Source organism: Nerophis lumbriciformis, linkage group LG19 (genome assembly GCF_033978685.3).
Source record: "Nerophis lumbriciformis linkage group LG19, RoL_Nlum_v2.1, whole genome shotgun sequence".
NCBI classification, from domain to species: domain Eukaryota; kingdom Metazoa; phylum Chordata; class Actinopteri; order Syngnathiformes; family Syngnathidae; genus Nerophis; species Nerophis lumbriciformis.
Window position 1 is genome coordinate 7,055,783 of NC_084566.2, and position 26,403 is coordinate 7,082,185.

A 26,403-nucleotide genomic window follows, 5' to 3' on the forward strand; every position below is an offset into this window, starting at 1 on the left:
CACAAGATAATCATCAGAGTATACATCGAATTATTTACATTATTTACAATCCGGGGTGTGGGGTGTGTGGGGGGGTTTAGGTTTGGTTGATATCAACACTTCAGTCATCAACAATAGCATCATCAGAGAAATGGACATTGTAACAGTGTAGGACTGACTTGGTAGGATATGTACAGCAAGTAGTGGACATAGAGAGAGATCAGAAAGCATAAGAATAAGGATCTACATTTGATTAATTACATTTGATTATTTACAATCCAGGGAGGTAGGATGTGGAAGGGAGGGTGTTAGTTTAGGGTTGAAGTTGCCTGGAGGTGTTCTTTTAGTGCGGTTTTGAAGGAGGATAGAGATGCCCTTTCTTTTACACCTGTTGGGAGTGCATTCCATATTGATGTGGCATAGAAGGAGAATGAGTTAAGACCTTTGTTAGATCGGAATCTGGGTTTAACGTGGTTAGTGTAGCTCCCCCTAACGGTGACAGGCAGACATTTAACTAATTTTACAAAACTATTTTAGCAGTACAGTAAATATCATATTTGGCCTGATCAGATCATGTTAAAGTTTAAAATATATGCATTTCTTTTTGTCAAAACTTAACCTCTTAAGGCCCAAGCTGTTTGTTTACATGCTTTTTTTTAAATTTTATTTCTCTTTGCTATTTGGACTTATTGGACCCTAATTAGAATAAAAACTAAGAATCATCTTTTTATATGATGTACTTAGTCCATAAGTACACAAACGTGTACTTCATGTTTAGTTACATGCTAATTCTTATTTTTACACTTTTTTTTCCAAATTCCATTGTATTTTATACTCTTCTGACACCACCAGATGGCAGTATAAGTGTCCACATAAGCGGCCATAAGACCCCAATTCCGTAGTGTACACAATTTTGGAAATAAGAGCTAAAAGGTGCTGTCCACTCATGTGGCCACTAAGCCTGTAGAGGTAATTAAAGAACGAATGCATTTAGTAAAACAAATTAAGTAACTATTGACACACATTTTTTCCAGGCTTTTGCAGGCCTTGAGTTTGACACTTGTGATGTATACCTAACAGCCAAATAGCTTGTTGACTGTCAACTTTGTCATACGTAATTTTTTTGAATGTGAAATTAGAGAAAAAACAAGGGCCTATGAATTTCTAAGTATTTTAGTGTAGTTTTCTTGAATACAAGCAAGATGATGCATCTATAAATACACTCTAAAGTGACATCAAAACAACATGCTAACATCACACCTAATTTCTTTTTTTCTGGGTCATCAACATCAGAAATGAATATACAAACACAAAACCTTATTAGAAATTCAATGTTTGACTTTATTTGAAAGCCTTCACATTTCAAATGTTTATTTGTGGTTCAATGAAATAACGGTGCAAAGATCTAACACTATTTTTAATTAAAAAGTGCGTTTCAAGTGATCGTTATTGCCTGTGACAAAGCACCATTTAGTTGTGTTCGGCTGAGTTCTGTTTAGGGATCCGACCTAGAAAGACACTGTAGTCCTGGCAACCTCCAGCGGCGACAACCGTTCTGAATTCTTAAGTCCAACCACTGCTGCTGACGAGCACCCAGAGCCAAGCTGGAAGCACAGGAAAAGTTGGCTTACTTCACAACATACAAATACAAACAAGTTTGAATATTCAGGTGTCTTTCAATGAATGTATTTCAGTGTTTCAATCTGAAAATTGAACCATTTATATTATGTAGATTCACTACTTAGTACACACAATGCAATATTTTAAGATTTACTTATTCATTTCTTAATCATTTCCATGATTACAACCTGCAGCCAGTACAAACTCACATCATAAAATGCAAAAAATGTTAACTACTGGTTCATGCTTTACTCAAAGGATGAACCTTACTGCACCTTTAATAGGTCTCTTTGTCCTAAATGAACTTTTTTTGTAGCATCCATTTTCTATAATTGACATGCACCAAAACAACAAATGGAGTCTCATGTTAACAACATTTTCAACATGTTTAAAGTTATACAAGCGTCAACATCTAACCTTGGGGCAAGGTAAGGCTCTCCAGGAATAAACGGATCCACCGAGGGGATGTCAGTTGTCACAACTGAAGGGTCGGATTGGGTCATGTAGTCTCTGTCCACCACCCTCAGATTACTTATACTGCTCCCCACTGCTGCATTCAAGCTGTCGGTGCTACTCTTAGAGGCACCTACGAAGATCACATGTATATGGATAGCATTAGTGACTTAATTGGTGTTCCTATGGGTTAATGCAGGACTCACAGCAGTGTGTGAAAGGCTCCCAGGCTCTGCTGTGCAGGTACGGTTTGACATGTGGCTGCTGAAGCAAGCACAAAACTGCAGAGTCCACTTGCTGAAAAACTCTGCACACAAAAGGAAATAGCAACCAAATCAAAGTCTTGTTCATGTATTGTGAAAGAGTTACCATTACATTTCTGTTTTCAACCAAATACATGATGAAATAAATTGATGATAAAGGTGAAGCGTATTTGGCTTTAATGTTTGATTAAAGGTGAAAAATGGGGGATACCTTATGATTTTGAGGGGTGGACAGTTTATGTTTGCTGACATGGCATGGTTTGGCCTTACTGGTCCACACTCAGTCTAACTAGCATACACCATACTGTACCTGCATCCTCAGCATACTGTACATCCAAACTGCTGCCATTGATCAGATCTGCTCATTCATTTGTGTGTAAAATACCACAAACACATTATTCTGTCTCAATATTGTTTCTTTGGGCGTGTTATAGAAATAATATATTTTCTTTAGGAGCACTTTTCTAAAACCTCAAAGACACTTAACAATAAGCAATAAAAGTAGAATTAATAAAATACAAAAATGCAATAAATACAGAAAATATCAGTCATTCTCTAAACAACAGAAAACAACTACAGTATGTGTTGAATAAAATAAAAGCATCAAAGATTTAAAGCTAGATCAAAATCTTTCATCTTGAAAGTGGAACGGTTACAGCAGAGTTCCAAAGTGAGGGTGCAGCGAAACAAAAAGTTCTGTTGCCTCAGGTCTGCTGCTTGGCCATTGATTGAGGGTGGTATCAGGATGTTGGCGTCAGACAAGCAGAGTGGATGGATGGCTTGGGGAGTGCAGGTGGAGAAATTATGTGGGGTCGAGGGTAACTAGATTGTGTAGTGCTTTGAAAGTCCATCCATCCATCTTCTTCCGCTTATCCAAGGTTGGGTCGCGGGGGCAGCAGCCTAAGCAGGGAAGCCCAGACTTCCCTCTCCCCAGCCACTTCGTCCAGCTCCTCCCGGGGATCCCGAGGCGTTCCCAGGCCAGCCGGGAGACATAGTCTTCCCAACGTGTCCTGGGTCTTCCTCGTGGCCTCCTACCGGTCGGACGTGCCCTAAACACCTCCTTAGGGAGGCGCTCGGGTGGCATCCTGACCAGATGCCCGAACCACCTCATCTGGCTCCTCTCGATGTGGAGGAGCAGCGGCTTTACTTTGAGCTCCCCCCGGATGGCAGAGCTTCTCACCCTATCTCTAAGGGAGAGCCCCGCCACCCGGCGGAGGAAACTCATTTCGGCCGCTTGTACCCGTGATCTTGTCCTTTCGGTCATAACCCAAAGCTCATGACCATAGGTGAGGATGGGAACGTAGATCGACCGGTAAATTGAGAGCTTTGCCTTCCGGCTCAGCTCCTTCTTCACCAAAACAGATCGATACAGCGTCCGCATTACTGAAGACGCCGCACCGATCCGCCTGTCGATCTCACGATCCACTCTTCCCTCACTCGTGAACAAGACTCCGAGGTACTTGAACTCCTCCACTTGGGGCAAGATCTCCTCCCCAACCCGGAGATGGCACTCCACCCTTTTCCGGGCGAGAACCATGGACTCGGACTTGGAGGTGCTGATTCTCATCCCAGTCGCTTCACACTCAGCTGCGAACCGATCCAGTGAGAGCTGAAGATCCTGGCCAGATGAAGCCATCAGGACCAAATCATCTGCAAAAAGCAGAGACCTAATCCTGCAGCCACCAAACCAGATCCCCTCAACGTCTTGACTGCGCCTAGAAATTCTGTCCATAAAAGTTATAAACAGAATCGGTGACAAAGGGCAGCCTTGGCGGAGTCCAACCCTCACCGGAAACGTGTCCGACTTACTGCCGGCAATGCGAACCAAGCTCTGACACTGATCATACAGGGAGCGGACCGCCACAATCAGACAGTCCGAAACCCCATACTCTCTGAGCACTCCCCACAGGACTTCCCGAGGGACACGGTCGAATGCCTTATCCAAGTCCACAAAGCACATGTAGACTGGTTGGGCAAACTCCCATGCACCCTCAAGGACCCTGCCGAGAGTATAGAGCTGGTCCACAGTTCCACGACCAGGACGAAAACCACACTGTTCCTCCTGAATCCGAGGTTCGACTATCCGGCGTAGCCTCCTCTCCAGTACACCTGAATAGACCTTACCGGGAAGGCTGAGGAGTGTGATCCCACGATAGTTAGAACACACCCTCCGGTTCCCCTTTTTAAAAAGAGGAACCACCACCCCGGTCTGCCAATCCAGAGGTACTGCCCCCGATGTCCACGCGATGCTGCAGAGTCTTGTCAACCAAGACAGCCCTACAGCATCCAGAGCCTTAAGGAACTCCGGGCGGATCTCATCCACCCCCGGGGCCTTGCCACCAAGGAGCTTTTTAACTACCTCAGCAACCTCAGCCCCAGAAATAGGAGAGCCCACCACAGATTCCCCAGGCACTGCTTCCTCATAGGAAGACGTGTTGGTGGGATTGAGGAGGTCTTCGAAGTATTCCCTCCACCGATCCACAACTTCCGCAGTCGAGGTCAGCAGAACACCATCCGCACCATACACGGTGTTGGTAGTGCACTGCTTCCCCTTCCTGAGGCGGCGGTTGGTGGTCCAGAATCGCTTCGAAGCCGTCCGGAAGTCGTTTTCCATGGCTTCCCCGAACTCCTCCCATGTCCGAGTTTTTGCCCCCGCGACCGCTGAAGCCGCACACCGCTTGGCCTGTCGGTACCTGTCCGCTGCCTCAGGAGTCCCATGAGCCAAAAGAACCCGATAGGACTTCTTCTTCAGCTTGACGGCATCCCTCACCGCCGGTGTCCACCAACGGGTTCTAGGATTACCGCCACGACAGGCACCAACTACCTTGCGGCCACAGCTCCAATCAGCCGCCTCGACAATAGAGGTGCGGAACATGGTCCACTCGGACTCAATGTCCAGCACCTCCCTCGTGACATGTTCAAAGTTCTTCCGGAACTTTGCTTTGAAAGTGAGTAAGTATATTTTAAACTGTATGTGATGCTGAATTGGAAGCCAGAGGAGATTTTAGAGGAAGGAAATGATGTGGTCGCAGGATGTCACCTGGATCCCCTGCAACCAGAAGCCACTAAATGTCATTAAACATGGGGCAACTCGGAGCCTACAGTAACCCTGAACCCTGAGTTGACATCGCTATGATTGAAAACACAAAGTTTGGGGTTTTAGAACAGCTCCTGTGAGTTAGTTTAATCGACCCTGAGTATGTTGGCTCTGAGTTAGGACCACAGTAAAAACTCATGATCAATAAAGCTTAGTCACCAAGCTGGGCGTGACACGAGAGGTCGCTAGTTTACCCGTCAAGCTGTTTTTTGCAAAGATTTGAGATTTGGGAAGGTTGCTGTGACTGTATGGAGATAAAAAAGGAGAGTGTAATGTGCAATACAGTTTGTAATTGTTGACATTGAATGCCTGTTGACCTACTCTTTGCTGTCATTGTGGCTAACCCTAAGTAGGACAACAAGGTATATTGTATAGTATGTTGGAATAAAAGATGGAAAGAGAGAGGAAGAAACAAGAGAATAAGAAATGTTAAAAGAGTTCATGAGAAGAAAATGTTTATAGAAAACAGTCATTCTGAAATTTGAAGATGTTGATTTTCCAACGTTAGCTTAATAATATGAAATAGAAGATAAAGGAAATAGGAGATATTGAAATGTTATAAGCGTCTCCTGATAAAATGTCAAAATGTAGAGCAAAGAAACCAAGCAGAAGGTTTAATGGAAAAAAGCAAGATAGTGAGTGAGCTGAAAGAAACTAAATGAGGTGTGACAAGAATAATGGAAGAAGAAAAGAGAAGTTCAAGTTGAAGTTGGGGTTTCTTGGAAAAAAAGGTTGACATTGAGCAGGTTAGGCAGAGAGTTCATCTTTATGGTGATTGATTGGTGAGTATTACCTAACCCTTTCTGAAATGAAAACCCAGTTTCCCTCATTTTGAGGATAACATACCCAGAGTCAACGTTCCCTCTAACGTGCGCGCCTGCGCTATTGTGCACTGCTCACACATTTATGTGCACAGCAAATCTATGCTGCACACAAAATTTTAATCCCATCTGGACTCTAAACAAAATAAACACATAATTTATTGTGTATGATTTTGCAATGCAATTTTGAGTAAGAGGTGGCACCAAGTGGTCACAAGAGATTTTACTGTCATTTATTAAGAATGGTAATTTATAGATATTAATCAGGAAATGCTGTTACTAGATTACATAATAGCTCATAAAAGATATATTTTACAGACAGAGAGTTACAGAAATGTACACTTTATCCAATGCTTACATCTAAATGTGCAACATGTGAGTATTTTAAGGGGAACTAAATGTGCTCCCTGAAAGGAGTACACATTATTTCTAAACCCCCACTCAGACATACAATACTGGCACATAGCTCATGAAGAACATTTTTTAGTCATTTTCATTGTAAGTGGGCCAACACACCTATATTAGAAAATAATATTCTGTCATTTGATTATAATAATAAGACATTTAAATTGTTATAATGTCAGGTTTGGGACAGGTGTGCTGCTGGTACGGCCACAGTGTGCACGTCTAATGTCACATGTGCTCCACTGAATGCTCAGGGAATTTTTGTGTTTGCTCACACACATGAAAAATTAGAGGGAACAATGCTCAGAGTTATTATTCTATCACTTTCTGGAATAATCCCCAGGGGTTCATCACTAAGATTTTGCTGGAGCAATACCTGAGGCTGAGTATTCGGCGAAGGAGTTCCTCTGGCAGAGCGTATGTGTCTGAGCAGATCAATTCCTTGATAGAATCAAAGTCCTGCTTGAGTTGGAGCGCTCCCTGGACACTGGTGAGGAAGCAGGGAACATGTTAGCACACAATTCACTCACCCTTTTTCGCACAGCGGTAACGTGAGTGTCGGACATACCTGAATTTGATCTTGTGCTTCAGGATGTGTTCCATCCATGCCTCCATGAAGGCAGTCATGCTTAAACTGAGAGCTTGGGTGCGGGCGTCATCAGACAGTGATGTCACACCCTCCAAAACCTGACCAATGACATTCTGAGCTGCTAGAGATGCATACCCACTGGGACTGCTTGGAAAGTCTGCTAAGCAAAATACAATGTTCAATGACTTCATAAAATAGAAGAACATAGCATGGATAATAAGTCACGGTGACCACAAGACATCAGGAGGTACTAGAGCTTTAGCAGTGTTCTATAGGACGACGCCAACAAAAAAGAAGAACAACCTTTCAATGTAAAGCATGTCTCAACTTAATGGATGTGACAATAAAAGCAACCAAAACTTAATGTAGTCAAAGTGTACCTCAAGTACATCAACTAATGCACTTCCACAAAACAAAGCCTTTTGATTTCCTTACTCTCAATATGAACCTGGTAGACATCAAGTAGTAGTATTGTAAAGTAGTAGTAGTATCGGCCAAGAACTGATTCAGCAAAATTGCATGAGTTGAGTACCTGGCCTGTGGTTAGGTCTCCAGTGTCCAGCAGAGGGCATGGTTTGCTCAAAGACATCAGCAGATATTCTTTTGCAGTCCTTGGAAAACGTCTCCAAAACCAGAAAAGAAAAGTCCTGATGATAATCAGCAGTGGGTAATGTGGGGGAAAACAAAGTAGTAACACATCAATCACTTTTTATAAAGCATTTTTATACATAAAACAAATGCAACACAATGTGCTTTATAGACTTAAAACTCAATGCTCGGGTGACCCACCTTCCCCCATACACCACATCACCGGGGACACACCATCACACACACATAAATGCATGGCTAAGTATAAAGGAGCCAGGTAAAGAAACATTATCAGAGGAACCATCTGCACCAGAAGTTCAAAGACCATGGCCACCAGGATGCCGACACAAAGCACCTACACAGTCATGGCCGAAATCACAGATGCAGAGGGCTCAGCTCCTCATTTTTCATTGTAAGACGTTCACCTACAGTGTGTTGGCATAGAAAGTAGAGCGGATGAAGTCACCTGCAGTTGGGATACAGCACTCTCAAGCTTTGTCAACTGCTGTTTGAGTAAAAGCTGCTTGTGAATGTGATGAGTGGACAGATGGTTGGAGTTCAGCATCAAGGACTTAGTCTGTAGCACCATTGTGTCAAGCGACTCTCTCAGCATCTGCAGTCAATAAACAAGTCAGTAGTTATTTGTATTACATTGCAGGTCATTCATAGAGTAATCAGAGGAGGGATTGACACTCTAGTTTCTCCTGGACTTGATACTACAGTACATCCAGAATGACTTATTCAACCACATCAAACACCTTTGGTGTTAAGTGACATTGTGACCTATGTGTATGAGGCAATATATTGTCATTTTGGTACAAATACAAACTCAAGAGCCTCCCTGATCAAAACATGTTTAAAATGGTAAATGGATTATACTTGTACAGTGCTTTTCGCGCTTCAAGGTACTCAAAGCGCTTTGACAGTATTTCCAAATTCACACATTCACACACTGATGGTGGGAGCTGCCATGCAAGGCCCTAACCACAACCCATCAGAAGGACACAACGGACAGGACTAGAATGGAGGAAGCTGGGATCGAACCTGGAACCCTCAACTTGCAGGCACAGCCGCTCTACCACCCGAGCCACGCTGTGTAGTGTTACGTTATTCTGTGCTAACCTCAGTTTGTCCATAAAAATCACTGTGTTTCAACATAAGGATGTCTATAAGAATCAGGAAACCTTTGGTCGCAGGTCTGTGATGGACTTTATAGTCGTATCATCAGACATGCTGTTTTGGACACACGGGTAAGGGGAGGGGCTGAGCTGTCAGGTGATCACCAGCTGGTGATGAATTGGATTAGACTGCGGGGGAAGATGCTTGACAGATGGGGCAGATTGGACCTTCTTGTCTAAATCAGAGTTCTTCAACAGGGGTCCGTGACCTCCAGGGGTCTGCAGAGGTACTGCAGAAGGGTCGTGTAATAAAAATAAAAATAAATGTTTATACTCCCATGGCAATTATTCCACAAATTTACATGTCTTTGAATACACATTAAAGGGAATCTATGATGATTTTGAATGTACATTTAACACACTTTCTTGTAGTCTAAACTCTAGATAATATGTATTGGATATGCTTTAGTGTGTAATTTATTTTATGTAATTTAGCGGTCACAACATTAGATACATCTGCACACTCTCCGATTGATTCAGAGCTGCATAATTTACGTCACTGCATGTCGCACGTCGGTTGCTTTGTTTTTTTCCTTAGCCTGAAACAGAGCCAGAAAGAGCTATTCTCCCTATGGCTGAAAGCTTGACTTAATGTCCAAATAAGTGCATTCACCTCGCTGTGACGTCATAACGTAGCCAGACAGCAAAAACCATGCGAACACAGGCATTTAAAACTGCGCGCAAAACGTATTATTTGGTGTTGTTTTACACAAGTGTCAAACATTGAAACAGCACACATAATTCATCCATCCATCCATCCATCCATTTTCTACTGCTTATTCCTTTTGGGGTCGCGGGGGGCGCTGGAGCCTATCTCAGCTACAATCGGGCGGAAGGCGGTGTACACCCTGGACAAGTCGCCACCTCATCGCAGGGCCAACACAGACAACATTCACACTCACATTCACACACTAGGGCCAATTTAGTGTTGCCAATCAACCTATCCCCAGGTGCATGTCTTGACAAAATTCATCAGAGGTCCCTTTTAACCTTTCTCCAACACACTGTTTAGCAATGGCAGTGGCATGGCCACCCTACTCACTGTACTTTGCAGGTTTGAAATAAAAACACTACTGAATGTTTATATTATAATATTCATGTCAGCATTTAAGGTAGCCAGAGATAAGCGCACAAATCTAACAAGTTTCCAACTTGCCATTAGTGTGCTCGTTGCCAGCTAGCGATTAGCAGCGCCATACTGTATTATTTGAATATTCTAGTATTGCACAACGACAAGGTACCTTTAGAATCAAAACACAATCACAATTTCATACAGGATATATAAGTACAGAGTCCTCGCTTTCTGTCAATCAGTTTGGGGGTCTTTTGCCTGGCAAACGTTGAAGACCCCTTGGTCTAAGTGATATGGTTGTTTTAGTATTTTATAATTTAGTTTTAGTTTTTGCACCTGTTACATGTCGTGCACATCCATAAAACCCAATGAATTATATATTTACATCAGTAAAAAATAAAATTAAGCAACAAAACAATTTGAGGAGCTGAAAGAATTCTCTTGAGTGAGCCCCCCCCCCCCCCACACTTTACGCCATTGTTTAGGCCAGGGGTCGGCAACCTTTACCAGTCAAAGAGCCATTTTGACCAGTTTCACAAATTATAGAAAACAATGGGAGCCGCAAACATTTTTGAGATTTTAAATGAAATAACACTGCATACAAAGTTTTTTTTTGCTTTGTGCTATGTATAAACCAGGGGTCTCAGACACGCTGCCCACACCTTAATATGGAATCTTTAAGCTGGTGCGGCACGCGGGTTTTAAATGAATGGCGCTTGTCAGCGTCATGCGTGCTGTGATGGTACAGCATATAGCGCCCACAACAACAAGCGTGCCTGTTCAGCCACATGTTGAATGGAGCTTCCGCTTGCTCACGTAGGTGACAGCAAGGCATACTTGCTCAACAACCACACAGGTTACACTGACGGTGGCGGTATAAAAAATGTTTTTAACACTCTTACTAATAATGCGCCACACTGTGAACCCACACCAAACAAGAATGACAAACACATTTCGGGAGAACATCTGCACCGTAACACAACATAAACACAACAGGACAAATACCCAGAATCCCATGCAGTCCTAACTCTTCCGGGATACATTATACACCCCCGCTACCAAACCCCGCCCACCTCAACCGACGCACAGAGAGGGGGGGGGGGGGGGGTCTGGTGGTAGCAGGGGTGTATAATGTAGCCCGGAAGAGTTAGGGCTGCATGGGATTCTGGGTATTAGTCCTGTTGTGTTTATGTTGCGTTAAGGTGCAGATGTTCTCCCGAAATGTGTTTGTCATTCTTGTTTGGTTTTGGTTCAAAGTGTGGCGCATTATTAGTAAGAGTGTTAAAGTCGTTTTATATGGTCACCGTCAGTGTAACCTGTGTGGCTGTTGACCAAGTATGCCTTGCTGTCACGTACGTGTGCAAGCAGAAGATGTATATTGTATAACAAGTGTTGGGCTGGCATGCTGTTAATACAGATTGTAGAGGGCGCCAAATGTTATACCATCATGGCACGCCCTTATTATAGCTGTAAGGGTGAAAATCGGTGAATATTAATCCCGGGAGTTTTCTGTGAGAGGCACTGAAATCCGGAAGTCTCACGGGAAAATTGGGGGGTTCAGCAAGTAAGCTGCTGAGCCGCATCAGAGTGATCAAAGAGCCGCATGCGGCTCCGGAGCCGCGGGTTGCCGACCCCTGGTTTAGGCAGAGCTTTGGTCACAAGGTGGTTGGCTGCCAGTCGTGGTGGCAAACCTCGAATCCGATGGTGGATAGCTGAGGTTATGGAAACCATCAAGCTTACCAAGCATGGCTGGCTTGTTGAACTCCTCAAACAGCTGACAGACACTGTACCAGCAGTGTCGGCGGGTCACGGCTTAGGTGGTAATCAAAACAAAAACCTGGGTGTGGGAGTAGTTCTGTGAGGGCCATGAGTAAGATTTTTGGCCAGTTAAAAAGATGTTCTTGTTGAGAAAAGGGGGGGGGGGGTGTCCTTTCCACCCTGTTTACAGTTGGGACGGAGGCCTACCGATCTCAAATGAGGATATAATTGGGGAGTAAAAGGAATGATTTGGGACTCTTCTCAACCTCACTGACACATCTTACAAAGAGGAAGCAGAGTCTGAGGACATGACCGAAGGTTATTACGTGACATTCGGTCCTTTGCACAACCAAAGCAGGAGTCTGGTTCTTTTTTCCAGCAGCAAGTCAAGCCTTTTCATGGTGAAGGTTGGCCTCCATTAAGGCTGCCTTTTATCACTCTTTTTTTTCATAATTTTAGAGACAGAATTTGTAGACACGGCCAAGGTGTTGAGGGTGTCCAGTTTGGGGACTTTAGGACCCTGTCTGAGCTATTTGAGAAAGATGGGATCACAACTGAGTGCGAAGCTTCTGGGATGAGACTTAGCACCTGCAAATCTGAGGTCCTGGTTCTTAATTGGGAAGTGGTGAATGGCACCCTTTGGGTTTGTAGTGAGGGCTTTTTTCAGGTGGAGGAGTTCAAGTATGTCGGCGTGGATCAGCATCGCCTCTGCAGTAATGTGGTCGCTGTATCGGACCATAGTTGTGAACAGTGAGCTGAGCCAGAAGGCAAAACTCCCAATTTACCGGTCCATCCAAACCCTTACCCTCAACAATGGTGATGAGCTATGAATAGTGACCAGAAGAGCAAGATCACGGATACAAGCACCCGGCTGTCTGGACTCACACTTAGACATAGGGTGAGGAGCTCAGTCATCCAGGAGGAGCTAAAGTACAGATACTGCTCTTTCACAGAGAGAGCAACCATTTGAGGTGGCTCGGGCATCTAGTTCCTAGACACCTCCCTAGTCAGGTGTTCCTGACATGACCAGCCAGGAGGAAGCCTCGGGGTAGACCTAGGACAGGCTGGAGGGATTATGTCTCACAGCTTGCACACCGGTGGACCTGGAAGAGGTGGCTGGAGACCAAGAAGTCTGGGTTTCCCTACTGAGCCTACTACCCTGCAACCCGGATAAGCCGAAGAAGATGGATACCAACAAGTGTAGTGATTGCCATCTTACATTGAGGTCTCCTTGTGTAATGAGTAGGAACTTGTTTAGGCTCCACGAAGAGAGGAACTGGTAGGCCTTAGACATGATCCACACAGTGGATAGTTGCACTGTGGCTAACATCAAGTTAATGGTCCTTCTGCAGAAAGTGCTCCATGATGGGAAGAAGTCAAAAGAACCTGGACAAAGAGTGAAACTGTCTTATCAAGTGCAGTGTAACAGAACATTTCAAAATATTGCTGCCAAACCACAAATTACATGGTGTCTTTGTAAAGATTAATACTATTGATGGAACTTGATACAATTTTGAGTTGCAGATGTCAAGCTTTGATGTGTGTTTAACGAACAGGTGACGTCAAATGATTTGATAATGTTAAGCACTTTGGGCACCATTGTGATGTTGTAAGGTCCTTTACCAATAAACGTTGATTGATTATTTAATTACTGATTATCACATGCTTACTGACTCCTGAGGAGGATACAGATTTTAGATATATATCCTTTTTGTATTCTTGCTACCAATCCAAACCAATGTAATACCGCAGATGTGTGTGTGTTTACCTGGTGTGCTGCAGTAGGACACAGAGGACAGCAGAGGTGGAAAAAGCTGCAGCAAGTTTTCCGCAGTCATCGACATCATCATGCTCTCGTTGTGATTTGATGATGGCATCAAAGGCCTGCCACGATGACTGACACATGTTTGACACTTGTCTTTCAAAGCTGCACCTAAACTTCTGCACACCACTGAAGAAAGACAAGACACATTACATTAAAAAGACAGCCTGAAAGTATCCCCCCACCCCAATTAAGAATATAAACCTCCTGCTGCAGATGATGTAACCACACTTGAGTCCAAGTCAGTAATGAGGTAAAAATATGTGGTGTTTTAAAGACACTAACCGTAGTCCCACTGAGCATGTACTGTGCTGACTAACATGCTTAGACTGAACTCCTCCAGCATGGCTCTGCCCTCCTTTGGAAGTTCATCTGCAATACAAAAAACAGCTGATAACAATAAAAAAATAACAGATAATAATAATAAAAATGATGTCTAGGACAGAAGATAGGATAAGGCAGAGGTTTTCTAGGTCGAATATCCTAAGAGCCAATGTGATTTTAAGGGTAACACTCCATGAATCTCTTCTTTACTGCAGACATGGTAAAATATCATATAATATATATTTTTTACTTTAGCACTACAGAAAATAAATTAATCTGAGACTATATTAATATGCAGTGACATACAGTTATGGCAGGCATCATCTTGTCATAAAAAAATATATATGCAAAATGAGTCACACATTTTAGTCAGCAGCAATAGAATGTATATTTTCCACCGTAACTTTCTTCAGCCTGTGTAATGTAATATCTTTTATTTAAGTGTGTGTGTGGGGGGGGGGGGCGTCAATGTACAATAATATCATATTTATTGTATTAAGATCATATATATGTATCATGCAAATGTGCCCCCTGGGGACTGTAAACACAGTATGGGCATGAAATTAGAGCTAATCTGTACATTATCATGTCATTTGAGGTGATCTGATGGGATCATTGCTGTATTATCCATTTAATCTATCCAATGAGCTGGGAAATGTAATATCTACAGGCACTGCACATTTTTTTTTCATGATCTGTAAGATATAATCATACAAATTGCAAGACATAAGTCCTGAAATATTTCACTCTATATAAATTGAATCTACAATATATGACTTTCACTTTCTGAAATGAGTGACATTTAATTTTTAAAGATGTAAATGTCCTAAATGAGACACACAATAATTTGTATAAGTTTCCATTTATAAAGTACAAGCAAGCAGATGAACGACGAACGATGAATGCATATTTTTATTGGTACTATGAATATTTGAATCCAAACACATATTCTCACCTGTCTTTGAGGCCTGGATAATCATCTGTAGGACTTGAAAGTTCCTGTGGTTGTCGTGAAGGTTGAAGCTGCCTGCACGTCTTCCTGCTTGTGGCACATGCATCTGTAGCCACAGTGCTTTTCTGCAGCGATCCCACAGCAACGCATGGTACTGTCCCAACAGATCATCAAATGCCACTGATTGACCCAGGTCCGACCACTGAACGGAGCGAGGGCGCCCAGCATTCTCATGCTCAGCAGTTTTACCATCTGTTCCCACAGCCTCTTCAGGGCCATGCTGTGCAGAGGCTGAGCTGAAGAAGAGTAGCAACAGACAATATCTTTGGATGAGGTAATATGTGTGCAGTAATGGAATATATTCATTCATATTCCATTCCATAAGGTTATGAACAAAAACAACATTACGTCAATCAATGTCAGACTTGGGGCTTGATTTACTAAAGGTTTGCATGTACTAGTGCAAACTTGATAGTACACGCAAAGCTGATCTACTAAACGTGTGCAAAGTGGATTGCGTCTCTTAAATTAGAAAATTCAGGTGTGCAATCCATGTTGCGTTTCTGTCTTCATGAATATAGAGAATATATGCTGATCATCAAAATGCTTTCAATACTGAGAGGAGAAGATGCTAATAAATTATACCGAATGCACGCGGAATGTGATTTATCAACACTGATCACCATTTTGCATTTTAGTTTGCACGTCTGAAAAGTAAGTACAAACTGACAGTTACACACATGGCTGTGAGAAAGAGGTGCTCATGCTGCAAAGACAGATGATGGACAAAGAAACTTCTGTCCTACGTGTGTGTCAACACATTTGGACTGTCAGAAATAAAACATATTAGACATATTGTTTATTCAGCAATATCCTTTCATAGTTCTATAGCTGCATGTTGGGTGACTTAAGGGGCCGATTAAAACAAATTCAACTGATGCGTTTTGGTGTCCTGTAGAGTTTTGTTTAATTGGTGTTATATTTTGTCACATAGAATAACGATTATTAAAATATCTCCTATATGAAAAAAAACCTCTTCAAGTTTGCATTTTTTGAGTGCAGCTTCTATCCCATTTGCAGTGCACAAAAAAATTGGTTTCATTATGGATACAAAGCAGGACTGCTTCTAAAATGCCCATAAAAAGTGGTACATCTCTCCTGCTTGTTTGAAACCATAGCAAAACGCCACAGGTAGGAGAACATGGTAACATGAATGTGCAGTATATGGTGGAGTGTCTCCATGGTGAAATCCACAAAGTACACACAAAACTCTCATTTAAATAAGGAGGTTATAAGTAGCACGTGCAATGTTAGATCGCACGCAACACGCGTTACTAATGGTACACTTTATTTTATAGATTGCACATGCTGTTTAGCACGTGGTATTTGGATCTTAGTAGATCAGGCCCTTGGTGTACAGTATACATCATATTACAGTCTGTATTTTTATTGTAAGGAGTGCAGCAGTTACCTGTAATGGACTGCTGGCCGAGAGGTAATCTCCAGTTCAACAACTTCTTGGACATTTCCTTTGATACTGCAATCCTTGATGCTTTGTTTTAACGCTGCATGTTTTGGATCTGCTTTTCCATTGCTTACAGCACCGGGTAACATCTGCATACTTGGTGCTTCTGCTATTGATGCGTCTGCTTGGCGGAACAGTGGAGCCAGTAGATCATTGGAGGAAGCAAGTATATTAATAAGAAGCTCTACTTTGGAGCGGTCCTGCTGGCAAAAGTGGAACAGAGGGATGTTTAATAAAGACTTGCAGGTTGCAGGTGGCAAATGTGCTGACTTTCTTAACTAGCTTTCTCATTATTGATAGGTTAGACACTTCTGGCACTGATAGGAGACATTACTCACACTGGACTCTTTGATAGGAGAAAAGCTGGTCTTGTCTGAATCAGGATGATGTCTTTCTTTTTCCACATGAAGTTCAGGAGTGTAAGGATGGCATGTCCCAATAGAGGAGCAAGAAATAAAGAATGTGTCGTGCACCCAATTTGATGGTGAAGGAAATCTGGCTTGTTTAGTTAGTGACTGACACACACACACACACTGCTTAGAGGCCCAGTTATGGAGCTGAATAGCTGCCGTGTTAGCATGTTGGACTGAAAACATATGCAACAGGTCTTTGACTGAGACCGCAGTGTGATGATGTCCTTGACAGGTCATCTGGGTGGGATAACATCCTTGTTGTAATACTTGACTTCTCAGCTCAGTGATGCTGTGTTGTAATCTCTGCTCCTCCACTACTTGGCTGTACAGGTCTGTACTGTCCAAAATATCTTCCAGGACGTCTTTTTGAATGTGGTCCAAATCAGACTGCGCTACAGCAGACAGGACAGCATGCACATAACGTTCCATCAAAACCAGTGCCTGCAGTCCAAGCAAGTCAAGAGTCTGTCTGATGTCTCCCAGCAACTTGTTCTGCTGGCTTAGAGCTCGCCTCAGATAACGGTCTGACTGGACTTTTGCAGACAGACAAGACCAGTGGTTGACATGGATCCGGAACTCCTGGCACAAGGAGCTAAGATGGACCCCGACTGAAGAGCACAAATGTGGAGTCTGCAGAAGAAATAATTGTGTTATTTGAAGCAAATTTCCACTGAGTCTTATTATTTTCCAAACATTTTTCTTTCTTAATTGTTCACGTGGCATCATCACTCTGATGGTAGTGGTGGCTTTCACATCCATTCACACCACTTAACAGAGCATTAAAACAACATGCATTTCAACAGACCTGCTTCGAAGTCAAGTGTGACTTCCTAAGGAGATCTTCAAGTAGTTGGCCCACTTTGGAGATGTATGCAGCAGTGAGACGAGCCCTCCTGGAGTATTCATGAATGAACAGCAGCAATGATCTCTGCTCCATCAGCTTACACAGAGCTCGGTAGTGTTCGTTCAAAAGAATCTCGCTGCCTGCTGAACAGACTTTGACACAGACCTGGACAAAGGAGAGGGAGAAAAATGTGTGCAGAACAAGCCAAAACAACTCTTTCAAATCATTTGCTGAATGATACTTTAAGCCAACCTTGGATTGTTCACATTGAAATGTAATCATATTTCTGAATATCATTTGTTTATTTACTTAAGAGGGGACCTATTAGGCAAAACCAACAAATGGGCGCATCCTAAAGAGACGGTCAGAAAGTGGCTTGAAGATGGTATGTGAAACATAATCTATGCAACATTTTGACCAAAGAACTACCATTACATTTTATGTAGACACGCAAGAAAGTGTTTTAGATGGAGAAAAAAAAACCTTAGGATGACCCCTTTAAATGAGCTGAAGTGAAGTGAAGTGAATAATATTTATATAGTGCTTTTTCTCTAGTGACTCAAAGCGCTTTAAATGGTGAAACCCAATATCTAAGTTACATTTAAACCAGTGTGGTTGGCACTGGGAGCAGGTGGGTAAACTGTCTTGCCCAAGGACACAACGGCAGTGACTAGGATGCCGGCCGCGGGGATCGGACCTGGAACCCTCAAGTTGCTGGCACGGCCACTCTACCAACTGAGCTATACCGCCCCAAACAATAAGATAACTACAACCTACAGAAACATCCAAATATTTGAACATTGCTAAGATTTTATAGCCGGGTTGAAACATATAGAAGCATACTGCTTTCTTCAGCTTCATATCAGGAAATGTGGGTGGCTCAGAAACACCTTTGCACTGAAGAAGTCCCAGGTATCATACATCAACAAAATAATGCATCCTGTGCGAAAAATATTTGATAGACTTTGAGCACTTTTGTAGAAATATTGCTAATATGTGCCATGCTGATGACTCCTACACAAACACAAAATGCCGTAATTAGTTATGTTAATCTTACAACAACTCTCCATTTAATTCCGATTCTTGGGGTGACGATTTGATTCATAATCGGTTACCGATTTAACACGATCCTCGATTCAAACCATCCATCCATTAAGCGGCTTATCACGGGTAAACTGGAGCCTATCTCAGCTGACTTTGAGCGAGAGGCGAGCTACACCATGGTCGCCAGCCAATCACAAAGCACATAAAGACAAACAACCATTCACACCAATGGACAAGTTTCAGTCTTTAATTACCCTAACATGCATTTTATTGGCATGTGGGAGGAAGTCGGGAGTACCCGGCGAAAACCCACACCAAATTCTCACAATAAATTATTAGGTATAAAAATTATAATAAAATAATTTCAAAGTAGGTTATGGCTCCTCAAGACATTATATATATATATATATATATATATATATATATATATGGAATTGCTGAATGGTATAAGCCAACCTAGAGAGCTAGAACTAGAGCTCAAACCACTCGTAAATGTTTTTGTGTGTCTGTATGCGGCGTAAAACTATGGAACAAACTGGACTTACAACACAAGCAATGCCAAACTATTAATCAATTTAAACTATTATACAAACATGGGGTGTGGTTCAAATATAGCGATGAGGGTCTTTAATTTGACCTGCTGCTGTACTCTGTCTCAAAGTGTTAACATGTGCTCAATGTTTCCTTACCATTATTGCTATGTTGTCTATTACTATTATTGCTATGTTGTCTATTACCATTGTTGGTATATTCATTATTCCTACATTGTTAATACAAATTATTGTTACAGTGTAATAACTATTGTTACCTGTGGTAATGCCACTATGATACAACATCTGTATTATAATCCTTCAACAAAGTAAGAGTGAAACTCATGTGAATAATCACTGAATGGAGAACTGGGGGTGGGATTAAATAAATTATCTTCTTCCCACTCCCTTTCAGCAAAACTGGACAAGCATGCATTACATACTATACATTACCTTTTGCACTACATTAATTTATATTATTATGTGTTGTCAACTTTGTACTTTTTTATGTCATTGCCTGAAATAAATAAATAAATGAAAAAAATAAATAAATGAACCTTCATTGCTGAAGTAGCGATTAATCTATATATACATACACACACACACATATATATTTTTTAATCGATTCTTGAAAATTATTAATCTTTTTAGAATCAGTTTAAGTGGGAATCACGATTTGGATGTGCATTTATTTTTTTCAGCATACCTTGCAATTAAACAAAGTGTTTCAAGACATTGGAGTTCTATTGTCACTTGAATTGTAATGCTTATGTTGTTTCAAACATTGCAAAATCAGAACAAAAGTGGTGTTTTATATATTGTATAATTACAAGGCGCTAACCTTGGAAGAAGCGCTGACATGTTGCCACAGCATTGGTACACTCAGAAGCACCTGCTGCAAACGTAGCAGACGTGCAGAGGACCGGGACACCAGGTTGTAGGCCATGACCAAGTTTCCTTCTTCCTCCTCTTCATCCTCCTCGCTATAATCGAACAGCCATCTCATACGGGGATTGAAGGTGCTTTGCAATAAACGAGAGATGGTCCTCTGTGACCATGAACCTGTGAGGTAGACATTTAAAGGAAGTGATGAGACTCATACGACACATTAAATGATTAAAATCAATTGAAAACTACTGAATGCTGACTAGTTGTGTTTTTTTTTACAGTCATAATGGATATAAATGTGGTATTCATGATTTACAGTTTTCCTCTTAAGTCAGTACATATTATAATAATATATCAGTTTTAAGGGTAATGTACAATCCAAAAATAGAAGGACCTCCTTAACTAATCTTTTTCGCCGTTTATGCATTGAAATACTGTATATCAAAACTAAAAATGGAAAATTTAAACCATCCATCCATTCATCTTCAACCGCTTATCCGGAATGGGGTCGCAGGGACAACAGCTCCAGCAGAGACCCCCAGACTTCCCTCTCCAGAGCAACATTAGCAACTTCCTCCTGGTAGATCCCGAAGCGTTCCTCAGCCAGAGAGGAGATTTAATCCCCCCATCTGGTCCTTGGCCTTCCCCGGGGTCCCCTCTCAGTGGGACGTGCAACGAGGACCTCCCTAGGGAGACGCTCGTGAGGCATCTGCACGAGATGCCCGAACCACCTAAGCTGACTCCTTTCCAAGCGAAGGAAAATTTAATCGCAATCGCAATTTTTAGCAGAACAATTGCAATTGTTTTTGTTTTTTTCACAATCATGCAGCCCTAGTTAAATCAAAACCGTTATCGAAAATTCAGAGAGAACAAAATCGGGATTTTATTTTTGTCCAAAACTGTGCAGCTCCACAAATCATCAATACAAGATACTGGAAGTGTTAACATAAATATATGTTGTGACATTGCGGAAGCAAATGTGTGCTGTAATTAGAGGTAAAGATGATCTAATGGAATGAATATTAGAGTGCATCATGAGAGTGTAATCATTGCATCCTGATTTGAAATAATGAATGATTCATAATCCGATGATTGGACATAACTCTAAGTACAGTTTCCAAGATAAAATAAATACTGTATTTACACTGTACCGTTCGTGTTGTGATCTTCTGCCGCTGTGCAGGATGTGCATGTCTTCTGAAAGACAAAACAAAACTGTCATGTCTTTTCAGACTGACAAATGATACATTTATTTATAAGCACCTTTCCAAAAACCCAAGTACACATTACAACATACAGATAAAATAATTAAAAGATAATGATAAAACAACAAAGAATCAAATCAATGTGTAACAAAGAAAGACCACTGCAGAAGCAGTTATGGTGATTATGCAATTTTGAACAGGTGGGTTTTGAGTCTAGATTGAAATGAATGAATGGAGTCAATATTGCGGATGTCGAATGGGAGACAGCTCCAGTTTGGGAGTAGAGTGACTGAAAGCTCTGCTTCTAATGGGGATGAGGCGGTTTGATGGCACAGCGAGGTGGATGGAAAAGGAGGTTCTAAGGGAGCCTGCTGGTGTTGCGATGTGGAGGAGATCAAACAAATAAGGAGAGGTGAAGTTGTGGATGGCCGTGAAAGTATTTAAAAGGATTTTGTCAATTGTTTTGCCTGACTGGGAGCCAGTGAAGTCTTTGCAGGATGAGTGTGATGTGATGGAATGAAGGCGTTTTAATTACGATTCGTGCAACAGAGTTATGAAGCAGTTGGAGCTTGTGGAGAGACTTCTGGGGGAGGCTGAAGAGAAGGGAGTTACAGTAATGTGGGAGGTGACCATACTGTGAACAAGGGTGCTGGCAGCATGGACAGTAAGAGAAGGGCGGAGCCGGTTAATATTACGGAGGTGGAAACAGAACAAGTGATGTTATTGATGTGAGACTGGAATACCAAACTCTTAACCTAAGGGGAGAGGAAAACTGGGGAGTTGTCGATAGTTAGGGAGAAACTGTTGACTTTGCAAAGTGTGGATTTGTACCAATAAGAATAATTTCAGTTTTATCACTGTTTAATTTGATTAAGTTTGAGGTGCACCAGGATTTCATTTCAAATAAGCAGTAGGTGAGGGTGGAAGTGTGACATTAGGCTTGGTAGAGCAGTGGATGTCAATGTTAAATTCACAAAAGATATGGCCAAGGGGAAGAAGGTAAGTGATGAAGGGGGCCTAAGACAGATTCTTGTGGTATGACTGCAGGATGATCGGATTTAAAGGATATAAGATGTATGAACTGAGTGCGGCCTCTGAGTTGGGAGTGAGACATGTCCAGTGGGGTGTTGATGATGCCAATGGATGAGAGTCTATTGAGGAGAATTGGATGAGAGATGGAGTCGAAGGCTGCACTCAGGTCCAGGAGGATGAGGACAGCGAGAAGTCTGGAATCAGCTGTAGTCAGGAGGTTGTTCGTGATTTTTTAATAGGGCAGTTTCTGTATTGTGACGGGGGCGAAAACCAAACTGGAAAGGTTCATAGAGGGAGTTTCAGGTTCGGTGAAGGTACAATTGGGATGCAACCGTTTTTTTGAGAATTTTTGAGATGAAAGGTGATTTGGGAATGGGACGCAGGTTATTGTACCGGTAATTGTTGGGATTCGGACCAGGTTTCTTCAAAATTGGAGAAACAGCTGCTATTTTGAAAAATGACGGGGTAGTGGAAAGGGGATCTAAATGACATGTGGGGGATTTGGATTTATGGGTGAGATCGAAGATTTCCGACAGAGTGGTGAGTACAAAAATGGGAAAAGGCTGGTCGTGTGGAGAAGGTTTAAGTGAGCAGAGAGGCAACAGAAGTGGAGCAAAGTTGTTTGTGGATATTGTGAGTTTGTTCAGCAACAACATCATGATTTAGTTGGAAGGCTGGAGGTTATGGTTCACCAGGAGCAACATTTCTTAAAGTCTTGACAGCACTTATTGATTATTGTTATGATGTTATCAATCCATTTTTTTCTGTTATTTTCCCTTCTAAGAGTTGACTTAAACAAAATAATGTATGATTGTTTGATGCTGTATATATTATACTATTTCACTAAATATATCTAAAATGTATATTACTATAATAATATTTAACTGGTATTGAATATGTCTTCAATGCATGCATGAACATCCATCCATCCATTTTCTACCGCTTGTCCCTTATAGGGTTATTATGGTAAATCCTGAGTGCAATACATTATACACAAAGGAAGCAATGTATTTTATTGGACAAAAAACACTAACCTTCTCCCCTTCTGAAGATTCAGATTCTCCTGAAAGAGGTAAAAAAAAATCCAAAGAGTCATCAAATATGAAAGCAATATTCAGTCAAAGACTTGTTAAAAGTGAAATCATGTTAAAGTGACCATGTTTGCTAACATACAATGTTTTTCATTGTGAGTAACTTCCCTCATGAAACACTAAATCAACTTTGAAATAAACTTTTTTACTTGTGTTCAGTTTATTTTAAAAGGGAAATACTTGAAACATTAACACAAATGTTTTTTTGTTATTCTGTAATCAAAAACCTTAATCAGAAGGATTACATTTTTATACAATAGATCAGATCTGAATAAAGCTACATTTTGGAATTCCCTTATTGTTGTTTTCCAGTTAGGTAATATATCTATATATTTAATGATATATTATCATAATGTGTTAATTCATCATAAGATATTCAAATGTACACCAACGTAACATATATTCAGTGATATACTATCATATGTTAAATGTATACCAAAGTAACCTAATGATATATTATATGTAAAGGTACAACAATGTAACATATAATTAATGATATGATATCATATGTTAATGTGAACAAAGTAACATATTTAATGATGTATTATCATATGCTAAATGTACACCAAAGTAATGTATATTTAATAATTTATGATCATAATATGTTGAAGGTAAAACAAAGCAACATATATTCAATGATATATTATCATATGTTAAATGTACAACAAAATAAAATGTCAATGATATATTATTATAATATGTTAAATGTACACCACAGTAACATACAGTGCACCCGGAAAGTATTCACAGTGCATCACTTTTTCCACATTTTGTTATGTTACAGGCATATTCCAAAACGGAATTAATGATTGTCCTCAAAATTCTACAGACAATACCCCGTAATGAAAATGTGAAAAAAAATGTTTTCCCGCAAATGTATTAAAACAACAATCCACATGTTCATAAGTATTCACAGCCTTTGCTCAATACTTTGTTGATGCACCTTAGGCAGCAATTACTTTTTGAATACCATGCCACAATCTTGGCCCAGCTATATTTGGGTAGTTTTGCCCATTATTCTTTGCCCATTAATTTTTGCAGCACTTCTCAGATTGGATGGGAAGTGTTGGTTTTCATCCAGGATGTCTCTGTACATGGCTGCATTCATTTTAATCTAGTCAGTGAAGTGACCAAGAACCCAATGGTCACTCTGTCAGAGTTACAGCATTTCTCTATGGAGAGAGGAGAACCTTCCAGAAGGACAACATTCTCTGCAGCAATCTACTACCCAGGCCTGTATGGTAGAGTGGCCAAACGGAAACCATTTCTAAGTCAAAAGTTTGCCAAAATGCACCTGAAAGACTCTTAGACTATGAGAAACAACATTATCTGGTCTGATGACATAAAGACTGAACTTTTTGGCATGAATACCAGACATCATGTTTGGAGGAAACCAGGCACCGCTCATCACCAGGCCAATACCGTCTCCACAGTGAAGCATGGTGGTGCCAGCATCATGCTGTGGGGATGTTTTCAGTGGTGTGAACTGAGAGACTTGTCAGGATAGAGGCAAATATGAATGCAATTTACAGAGACATCCTGGATGGAAACCAACGCTTGCCATCCAAGCTGATTGAGCTTGGGAGGTGCTGCAAAGAGGAATGAGCAAACCTGCCCAAAGATAGGTGTGTCATGCTGGTGGCTGTCATTTCTGCCAAAGGTGCATCAGGTATTGAGCAAAGGCTGTGAACATTTTTAATACATTTGCAAAATTTAAAATATTATATTATTAATATCATTCCATTTTGGAATAGGGCTGTAATGAAACAAAATGTGGAAAAGGAGAGCGCTGTGAATACTTTCCGGGTGCACTTTATATTCAATGTTACATTGTCATAATGTGTTAAATGTGCCCCAAAGAAACATATATCCACTGATATATTACTATATGTTAAATGTACCCCAAAGAAACATATGTTAAATGGATCACCTGTTCTAGAAGCTCTTGCATCAGGATGTTTGACAAAGTCCACATTACTTTCATGCATTGCAGGCTCGTCTGTGTACAAAACAGAAGTAGATTTGAACTAAAGATGACAATGGTTTGGAAGCTTCTAAATGCGGCAGACATGTTAAATTACGACAATAAATCTACATTTCAAAACATGGAAAGATAAAAGGTTTTGATGATGATGATACAACTAGTATTTCTACGTTTGGCGAGTTTGGAAAATGCGTAAGAAGGTACAAGTTTGTGAATTCTAAACTACTATTATACTACTTTACAACTATTAAGTTAAAAGCAAACAAAGTTAACACACAATTACTGTAGCAGCCAAAGTCCTCCGTGTTTCCTCGTCCATCAAGCATGTCTCCTTTTCCTTCCATCAAACATTTGACACAAATATCTTCTTTCTTTATTCGTCCATTAACTATGTCATGTTTTCGTGACATATAACAACATTTTAGGGTAATTGTCCTCCTTCTTTATCTCCGTGTTAAAAATAGCCATAGCTCGCAAGACCTCGACCTTAGGACAGCAGCCAACCGGAGCCGACCTCGTCATTGGTTGTCATGGAAAAGAAGATGGCTTCCGTAGTTCTTTCTTCTTCTGCAGGTTTGTTGTTGCACTGCCGCCATCTTGTGGCACCGCTAAACCATTTCAGAGACAGACATGCCGTTGTGAATAGTTTTTAGACTGAATTACACATTTTGTAAGTACAACGTATAATAGTTTTTAGACTGAATTATACATGATATAAGTACAACGTTGTACGTTTCAGCATTGCACGTATTCATACTTCATAATTATACCGTCCTTAGCCCCGCAGTTAATACTAACCAATTATATTAGACCATGGGTGTCAAACTCTGGCCCGCGGGCCAAATTTGGCCCACCGTGTAATTTCATTTGGCCCTTGAGGCAATATCAAATCAACATTAGTGTAAGTGTCGTTGAAACTTACACTT

The 26,403-nt window shown here is 41.2% G+C and overlaps 1 protein-coding gene across 5 annotated transcripts; it reads right to left on the bottom strand.

The window, feature by feature from the left end:
- Positions 1-1,318: 1,318 nt before the first annotated feature.
- Positions 1,319-25,985, bottom strand: ccdc142 (coiled-coil domain containing 142). Of its 5 annotated transcripts, none has more exons than XM_061979625.2 (19): positions 25,755-25,985; positions 25,424-25,492; positions 23,437-23,465; positions 21,317-21,362; positions 20,119-20,339; positions 17,665-17,868; positions 16,785-17,489; positions 16,393-16,646; positions 14,925-15,217; positions 13,931-14,017; positions 13,592-13,774; positions 13,043-13,209; positions 8,282-8,428; positions 7,760-7,874; positions 7,207-7,387; positions 7,015-7,125; positions 2,259-2,359; positions 2,017-2,185; positions 1,319-1,583 (listed from the first exon to the last, which is right to left on the bottom strand). In XM_061979625.2, the coding sequence occupies exons 1-19, from the start codon at positions 25,885-25,887 to the stop codon at positions 1,475-1,477; spliced, it is 3,324 nt and encodes a 1,107-aa protein (XP_061835609.2). In that variant the 5' UTR covers positions 25,888-25,985; the 3' UTR covers positions 1,319-1,474. The 5 variants fall into 5 exon arrangements, with proteins under 5 accessions (XP_061835609.2, XP_061835613.2, XP_061835612.2 ...); XM_061979629.2 differs by having other exon boundaries at positions 7,207-7,384; positions 7,760-7,850; positions 16,393-16,649; XM_061979628.2 differs by having other exon boundaries at positions 7,760-7,850; positions 16,393-16,649.
- Between the last annotated feature and the right edge of the window lie 418 nt (positions 25,986-26,403).